At 36.4% G+C, this 9,230-nt stretch overlaps 1 protein-coding gene across 1 annotated transcript in view; it reads left to right on the top strand.

The window, feature by feature from the left end:
• Positions 1 to 9,230, top strand: part of myg1 (myg1 exonuclease) — an 18,539-nt gene that overhangs the window by 646 nt on the left and 8,663 nt on the right. Inside the window, exons 2-5 of the mRNA XM_014004129.1 lie at positions 387 to 499; positions 3,560 to 3,719; positions 4,699 to 4,848; positions 7,914 to 8,036. Of these exons, the coding sequence (XP_013859583.1) occupies positions 387 to 499; positions 3,560 to 3,719; positions 4,699 to 4,848; positions 7,914 to 8,036 (546 nt within the window). The remainder of the gene's footprint in view (positions 1 to 386; positions 500 to 3,559; positions 3,720 to 4,698; positions 4,849 to 7,913; positions 8,037 to 9,230) is intronic.

Genomic DNA, 9,230 nt, shown 5'->3' with positions numbered 1-9,230 from the left:
GTTAGCTTAGTATTTATTTTCTTTTTCCGTATTTTGAGTTTTATTCTTGTCATACTTTAATACGCCAAAAGGAGGCGCTGCAATACAGGAAAATATGTAGAAAACTGCCTTAGATTGCACATCTTGTGCAAATGTCACAGTTAAAACATATTAAATCATCCACTGTGTCCATATCAGTTTCCATATGACATTACTTGGTTATAGAACTTTTATTATGGCCTTCTTTCTGAATGAACTGGAACTGTAACCCAATATGAACAGTTCTGTGGAAAAGTTTTAAAACACCCATTAGTTGGCTGTGGCTCTATGTTATTTATTTCTCAAGAAAACAGACATTTTTTTGTGTATGCTATATATGACTTTGCTTTTATTTTTTATTCCCTCAGGATGCTGAGATTGTTCGGACCAGGGATCCAGCCCTCTTGGCAGAATGTGACATTGTTGTAGATGTTGGAGGAGAATTTGATCCAAAGAGGCACCGTTATGACCATCATCAGAGGTACATGTCTGGCAGTAGTTAATCAAAAAGAAAATACATGTATTGTTTGTATTTTCAATATTTGAAAGTAGACTGTTATGCTAATCATTTTACAGATTTGTGAACAATAAAAAAATTTTTCTGTAATTTGTCCAAAWAGTTTCCACCACAGTAAAGACTACTCTTCCTGGGGTCCAACAAAACATAAAAACACCTTAAAACAAATTAATTAATACAACCCAAAACACTTCAAAACAAAACAACACAAAAAGACAAAAAAAATGCTCAATCATATAACATTTTTTAAGATCACAGACTTTTTAAAACTACTTTTGAATCTAACATAACTATGGATACCTGTTGTATCATTTAAGCTTAAAAAGTGAGACAATTTGTGTAGTGTAAATTAAAAAATGCAATGAATTGCTGTTAATTTGCTGTATTTTACTAACAATATTCTACATTTCAAAAATAAAAACAATTTTATTATTTGAAACTGTTTTTACTCCTTTTCTTTTTACTCAGGCAGGTTTTGCAAACTGATGAAAGTGCTAATTTTTGCCTGATTTGCTGATTTCAGCTTCTGAACATTTCAAGACCACCTAATAGTTATTTTTAGGTGTTAATAGAAAAAGCATTATTTAGGAATTACGTACGTTTAGATGTGAGCAAGATTGTGCAGAATGGGAAAATAATGTCCCTCTTTGTTTTTGCTTTGATGTTAGGAACAGGTTTTGTGTTTTCCTAACAAGGTTTCTTAGGAAYGATTGCTCTGGAAGTCTCATCACGTTGAGCAATCAGCCCATTCCAGGCGTCTTGTCTTYAGTTCTAATGACAATCAGAAAAGGCGTTCATGGACACAGTGACAAAGATGCATCAGGGCTCTCTTCCTGGCAGGAAGTTAGTGATAATTAGCACTCCTTCAGTTGAGCAGCCCCCTGCTGGTGGTGCACGAGGTACAGAGGCTGCCTTGACAGGCAGAGGCCACAGGAGAATGTGGCTGTCACTCACATGCACTCATGATTATGATAGAAAGAAAAGATCTAARTGGCAGAAGGAATTTGGAAAAAAAGACACGTGATGTAGAAGCACAAACTGGAAAAAAAAAGAAACATGCAAAACTGTGTTGTTGATGAGACTAACCTTTTATTAATCAGTTTAGTTATCTTTGTGCTCCACGTTCTCATTTGTCATGCTGTGAAAAKCAGAACTGTGCTTCGTTCTTCAAACAAATAAGAGCAAACTARCATATATCTGTTGAATCTATTGGTAAAACCTGAAGCAACGTTTTCTCATTTTTATCTTTTTAAGATGTGAGCATATTTCATTTGTCTTTAGAACCAAAAAAAAATTTTTTTAAGAGTTTTACCTTCAAATATTTTGTTGCATAGTTTGTACATTTTTAGTAAAACAGAAATAAGTTATCACGTTTTTAAAGAAAATCTGCCGTCAAATATAAGTCAAAAACATAAACTGAACACTTATCTGCACATTTTTACTAAAAGACAAMTCCTAATTTGACAAAACATTGCAAACGCAAAAGCCATCAAGCTTTAAAGGTTTTTAAACAAGAAAAAAGTGACTGCAAGGAGGAAAGAAATGTTTTCCAAACACCAWCTGAAGGTAATAAAACACATTGAATTAAATCAAGTAGTAATTAGGACTGTTCTCACTCCCTGTGGAAATAAACTCTCTGCTCTCTCTCWGTAAATACATAAAATCAGATCAATTTACTGGCAAATAGGCAATTTGTGGTCCCCTAATCCCTGAGATGAAGGACTTACACCTTTTTAAACCTTTTAAATAKTTGATGTCATGTGGTTCTCTTATGACTTTACACATCAGCTTGAAAATAATTATTCATAAAGAAGTGGGTTTAAAGTTGTGGCTGCTTGTTAATGTTGAAAATCCTGGAAACAGGAAATACCAGGTTTGGTTTCTGTTTTTAGCACTTTATTTGAAAAAAGTTGAATTTTAAAAGTTGTGAAAGTCTAAGAAGTTGTTTCTTTCTGCACATCTTGTTTTTATACTCATTAGAAAAAKAACTGGATGTTATGTTCATGATGCAGGACTTTGCACATGCAGCATTTTGAATTTAATGGGATCATTCCTTCTAATGAATAGAAACATTAAGCGGAGCATTTTGTGCACACGTGTGTGTATAACATTTATTCAGAATGTCTTTCCTGCCAAAATGTTCCCATCTTTTTTGCCTAATGCCTGAATACTTCTGTTTGGCTAATAGAAATATGCGTTGCATTCTCCATTTTCATTTGTACATTTTTTGTCGTCTCTCACTCACTCACTTATCCTGATTATCAGCATAGAAATGTCAGGGCTCAGCCAATTAGCTGTTTAATTGCTGTGATTGCCCCCTGCCTCAGTAGCGTGTCACTCATTCATTTGACGGTCTGATTTCTGCTGCGCTGTAGCCCGAGCTTCCTAATTACTGCTGAATTAAATGACCGGCAGCGCTGGAGTCCTCCCAACTCAGCGTGTGTTTGAGGGGAGACCTGCAGTGTTTCTGTGTGCTCACGCTTACAGACACGATGCATAAATGTTCGTGTTTATACAGTTTTATATAATGGTCAAGATCTGACTTTTTTTTTCTTTTTGCTATTCTCTAAACGTCCAGTCATAGAAAAAGCATATTTTCATCTCTAAGTTGTTTTTTTTCTTTATCATGACATGATTGGGGAAAAAAAACAGTTTTGTTCTTTCAAAGTCCTAAAGTAAAACTAATTCATTGTTCAGTAAGCAGCACATAACATTTATTTAACAAAAATCTAAGCCTACTATTTATATATTTATTTTTTGCTATTATAGACTCAACCACTTTTCCCTTTTGTTGTCAATTGACAAGTACTTCACAAACTACTACTAATTAAAAAACAATACAGTGTTTATATATATTTATTTTTTGCTGTTATAGACTCAACCACTTTTTCCTTTTGTTGTCAATTGACAAGTACTTCACAAACTACTACTAATTAAAAAACAAWACAGTGTTTATATGGCTAATGTTGCCTTATCTAAATGATCTTTTTTTGTAACAAACATCATTTTTTTAAATYTTATCAGGACGTTTGCAGAAAGTTTCCAAAGTCTGTGTCCAGAGAAGCCGTGGGTGACTAAGCTCAGCTCTGCCGGCCTGGTCTACCTCCACTTTGGTCGTCGCCTCCTGAGCCAGCTGACGAAGCTGAAGGAGGACGACAAGCAGCTGGAGGTTCTTTTTGACAAGGTGAGTGGTGATGATAACTGATTTATGGCAGGTTATGTGGATTACCACTGATTGTGTTTTATTAACAAAACAAACAATCCATTGGAACCGGAATTTTTCCAAAGTTTRTCCTTGTGTAAACTGGTGACCTAAACAAGAACAATGTCTAATTTATCTGTAATTGTTTTTACGTGAAAGCTAACCAACTCCTAAGAAAATAATAAAAAAAATACATTTATGTCTTAATAAAACAGCTAAAACATAAAAAAATAAAATCATGACTGTAAAAAGTGCAGAATATTTGTTATTTATGGTTTAATTCTTTGCATTTTGCCTGCTTCCTAAAGTTAACAGTAAGAAGTGATGATTCAGGCTTTTACATTTAATCCTTTTCATACATCTGAGACAACAAAGGGTCATGGTCTCTCTGCATTCTAAAGACCAGGCAATTTAAGCTAGGCAAGCCTGAGGTCAGCATAAAGACTAATGTAGTTAGTTTATAGCATCTTCATTCTTTTGATGTGTCAGTGTGTTTAAAGCTGCAAGTAATCCTTTTGCCMACAGCTGAGGTGTTATTTATTTTATGTTTCATGTCTTGTCCACGGTTAGTTCAGACACTGAACCTCAATTTTTACCCCAAAGCTTAGTTCCACTTGCGGGCTATTTGTAAAATGTCAGCTCTTCGGTGACTGACCTTCTGATGTTCTTAGGAGGAGTTGACTTTTCAGCTCTAAACGTGCCTCTGCTCCTCTGTGGCTGTCCTTTATAATTGTGCAAGTTACCTGGACTGTTGCAGCTTTTTWWWTTTTTTTTACAATTTCTTTTAGGCTAAAGTTTAATCACTAAACTGTAATTACTGCACATATTTTTACACCATGATAAACTTGATATTCTTTAGAATTTTATGAGACTAAAACTTGACTTTATGTTCAAAATGTGTGTAAACGAGAATGCACGTTCACATCCAATGATGCCGCGYGTCTCTCTTGGTCTCTCGCAGCTTTATGAGAACTTTGTGGAGGAGGTGGACGCTATAGACAACGGTATCTCTCAGTTTGATGGGGAGCCACGTTACGCTGTGTCCACCACGCTGAGCTCACGTGTCGGGCACCTGAATCCTGCGTGGAACAGCAAGAGTCAGGACACAGAGGTGAGCGCACGTTGGAAAGCACCTGTCRTCTCAAACTGTGGGAGTTGTCAGATACTAAATAAGGTTAACAGATTATTACCAGCTTGCTGCATCATTTAATCTGATGACTCGTTTACAGTTTTCATTGTCGAAACATAAAAACGCTGAAGCGATTTTCAGTTTCAAACTTTGACTTATTCTTGTTAAACTGGCTCCTCCTCAGAATCATTTTGAATTTGAACACGCATGACYGAATTATTCCATTATAACAATCCATCATGTCTGTGTAACGTGGAGCCACAGAAGCAGTTTGAAGGGTTGCAGGTTTGCTTCAAATGGAGGTACATAATGAAAGTGAAGGAGGGCACCAATTTACATATTTATAGATCCATGCATGCTAAATGAAGCTAAGGAGTTCCATGTAGAGCATTTAAAACATAAAGGGATTTCTTTCATGCTAGAAAATATGTTTTTGTATGTTCTATTGATGAAAAGTAATTTGCTTTTTGGAATTAGTTAATAAAAGAACATTAGTCTGTAGGRGCTAAAAATGATACAAAATAAAATTATTTTATATGCTTTAACACAATGAGAACATGAACATCTATTGGGTGTCTTAAATTTCCATTATTATTGATGAATAATCTGTCACCTTTGAACATTCTGGTCTGAACCGCCTGAAGCATTTTGGGTTTTTCAGTTGAATATTTGATTCAAAGCTTTTTTGCGCTGAAGGGTCTCTGCATAAAATAAAATTCAGTTCCCACACAATGATTGAGCTGAAGCAAAAGCAAAGGTACAAAGTGGGTTAAAAGTGTGACTAACAAACAAGGTGCAGAGCAATTAATATTTAAAGGTTCATTTTAGAGCTGCACAGAAACAACAGAGGCTCTTTGTGACCCAGTGTCTCTTTTATGTCTCGTTAGTGGAGGATAGGATTCTTAAGAACACAGCACCTGTTTTCAGAAAACTCTCAGGGGACAGGAGCGGCTCAGCTTTACAAATATGTTGACTGGGCCCAGATTTTATTTTTTTCCATTGTTGTGGCTCTCATGGGAACGGCTGGCCTATTTGATTTTTTTTCTCCACATTTTTTACGAGATTATTATTCTTGTTTTGACACTTTCTTCCTATTTTCTCACTAACCGATGCTTCTGGCTACAGAAAACTGAGATAGATTTCTGGTAGACTGACCTGTAACCTGTCAGCAGCGTCTGTTTGTGATAATTGAAAAGTCTAATGGATTCTCATCTACTCCATCCACGACTGCTAAAACCCAGGGCCACTTCAACCTCTTTATTCACATGAAAACAGATTAGAGCTCTGCCTGTCACACTATGAGAGTGGTTCTGTGCCTGTGTGTGTGTGGGGTTCTCTTGGTCAGACTCTCCAGGCGTTCTCCTCATTAGGACACCAGAGACCAAAGTCTCACCAGGTTTTGTTCAGAAGATGATGGTACACCAGGGCTTTGATGATCAGTGGGGAAATGGCTTGATTTTAACATCCCTTTCTTGAAAATATACAAAGATTTAAACCAAGTACTTTTTGGTAACGTTCCTTTTGTAGGACATCTAATGAAGTGTTAGGCAAAATTGTATTAATCATCAGAGTAACAGTCACCGACTAATATTTGGCACTTTGCCGTTACTGTGATTAGTAATAAGTCATTGCACAGAGCTAATGCTAAGCTAACATTAACGTCCCATATTTCCACGGACCAGCATCWGAAAAACTGTCAAATGGTCAAATAACTGTCACTGATTAATATTTGGCACTTGGTCATGACCTTGATTACTGATTTATGTTGGGGTGAATTCACACCAGCYCTGTTTAGTCTGATTTAATCAAAGTCTAGTTCGTTTGCCTAGGAAGTCCGGTTTGTTTGGGGAGGTGTGAATTCTTAATCGAACTCTGATGTGGATGAAAAAAGCGAACTCTAGTCTTCCTGAAAACCCAAATCTGGTGTGATTTGACTGCATATGTGAACGCCAAGCGGACCGAAGCCGCTCCAAAAGCAGGAAGCGGACTATACCGCAGTGGATTCTGAGTAATAACAGTAATAAAGTTACTCATACAGTATCTAATAAATACCTTGCTAGACGTCTTTATTAGGTGGACATCACTGCTGTGAAGTTGGACGCGCTCCTACTCGGTGAAAGCTGTCTCATACGGAGCCATATCAGCCGCCTTGTATAAAAAAAAAAAAAACAACATGCTCCATGGTTCTGCCTCACCTTCTCTTATGCTGAGTCCATTGTCGAAGATTGTTTGGCACATTTGCCAAATAAAAAATTAATCCTACAACCACTAAAATCTGACGTTACTCCATGTTTGTTTACATTTTTTGAAGGAGGAAGTTGAGCTCAGTGTCTTCTTTAGAGGTCTTTGTGTCGATTTCTTCAGTGGGGTGCAGCGACACCACAGGCGAGGGGGGTGGGGGACAGCTTGTTCACATGGTTTTGTTTTGGTTGACAAAGTGCAGTGTGAATGTGAATCGCACCAACTGAAAATGTAAACAAATCTTGCGTTTTGGTCCCGAATTGAACTGAGACTATCAGGCATGAATACGACCTAAGTCAGTGTGGTGAGCCGCTGATGCTAATGGTGGCGAAATGCTAACACACGGAACTTGTTTAATCACTTGAAACACCTTAAACTGGAGGAAAGCTAGAGAATGTGGACTGAGGCCACAGTGTCAGCTACAGCAAACGCTCCTCCAATGAACGGTGGAAACAAATCTACGCAGCCGAGAATCCACGATGCACTTAGTCTGTCACTTATGAGCAGCAAAATAAGTGCTGGAAAGAGATTAYGGGGCATGGCTTTTAAAATGAAGAAGTTAATTTGATTATTTGTATAAATATAAGTATAATTTTAGAACACTGGGTAAATGATTTAGAGTCAAAAGCGTACAAGTGCAGTTGTCATCTATTAATCGTCATATAATCATTATTGGCCAAATGCCACTATTAATGTTGATTCTTTTTTGTTGCCAGGAAAATCAGCTGTCAAAAACTTAACTGAATCCAGTTTAACTCCTATTTTTGTACTCCTATGACTAAAATTCGTTTTCATTTTATCACCAGGAGGGTTTCAGAAAGGCTCTGAAGATGGTTGGGGATGAGTTCCTGGACCGTCTGGATTTTTTCAGCTCATCCTGGCTGCCGGCTCGGGAGGTTGTAAAGGAAGCAGTCATGGGGAGACATCAGGTAACAGGGTTGTGTGTAGTATTGTTTTTATTTATTTATTTTCTAGTTTACAGTTTCTCTTAGAATATTGAAAACACTGACCTCAAATGTCAAAGCTGTTCCCAGTGAAACAATCAGACTTTTTTAAATAGTTTGATTTTTGGTGATTTGTTTCACATCAATAATCTGATCAGGTCAGTGTTACTAATAATAGCTCCCTATGTAATTTGTGACATCAGCAAATACTAGATGTCAGTCAAGCTGAACTTTAACTCTGTGCAGTGCTGGAGTCGTGTTTTGTGCTGACAACAAACAGCATAAGAAAAGTATCAGTGATGTATTGTTGCTACAGGACCTGCTGACAAGAATCAAATGTGAGATACTTGGTTTTGGACATTTTCAAAGCCGATTACTTGGAGAGAAATGTTGTTGTTGGATCTGACTCTGTGGCTGAGTTGCCTTCAAACTGCCTGTTTGTGTTGTAACATGCCAGGCGCAGTATKCAGTAGGAGTAGCAGTAGTACTAGTGAATCAAGTTAAATATCAAATCTTACTATTTATGTATAAAATACGTTACAACTTGTTACCTAAACATCTTAAGGAAATGTTTTATGAAGGGGAGGGTGGGTACAACTTAAGAGGAACACTGGATTTCAAAATATGTAGTACCTGAACAACTATGAAAATATTTTGTMTCACTGTAACTGGGGTCAAACTATGGAATGAACTAAATATATAACTAAAACAATGTCCAAGCATAAACCAGTTTAAAAATAAACATAAAGCTACTTTACTTACATTGTACAGAAGAGAATGGATTTAACATAAATATGAGGTTTTTTTTTGTTCCTTTCATTCTTCTGTATTAGGTTACTATTATCATTATTGATATTGGTTTTCTTACTATCATTATAATCATTAGTTGTTGTTGTTGTTTTTCTCGGTGGTCATTTAAGATAGTCATCATTGTTATGTTTTTGTTATTATTATTAATATGAAATCATACATTTTCTTTTTTTCCTATCTTATAAGAGTGAGTTTGTAATCATTTTGTCTGTGTAGTAATTTATTTGTTGGCACAGTATGTTGAACAGGCAAGAATACCATAACATGGTTTCAGTTGCACATTTGTAAATCAGTGCATCTGCAAGTAAAACACTTCATTAAATTGAGATAAGAGGTAGGATTAAATAAGTGTTCACTTCTTCCTACTCC

This window comes from Austrofundulus limnaeus, unplaced genomic scaffold, assembly GCF_001266775.1.
Source record: "Austrofundulus limnaeus strain Quisiro unplaced genomic scaffold, Austrofundulus_limnaeus-1.0 Scaffold22, whole genome shotgun sequence".
NCBI classification, from domain to species: domain Eukaryota; kingdom Metazoa; phylum Chordata; class Actinopteri; order Cyprinodontiformes; family Rivulidae; genus Austrofundulus; species Austrofundulus limnaeus.
Note: the sequence above shows the minus strand (reverse complement) of the source record. Positions and strands in the feature narration are given on the sequence as shown.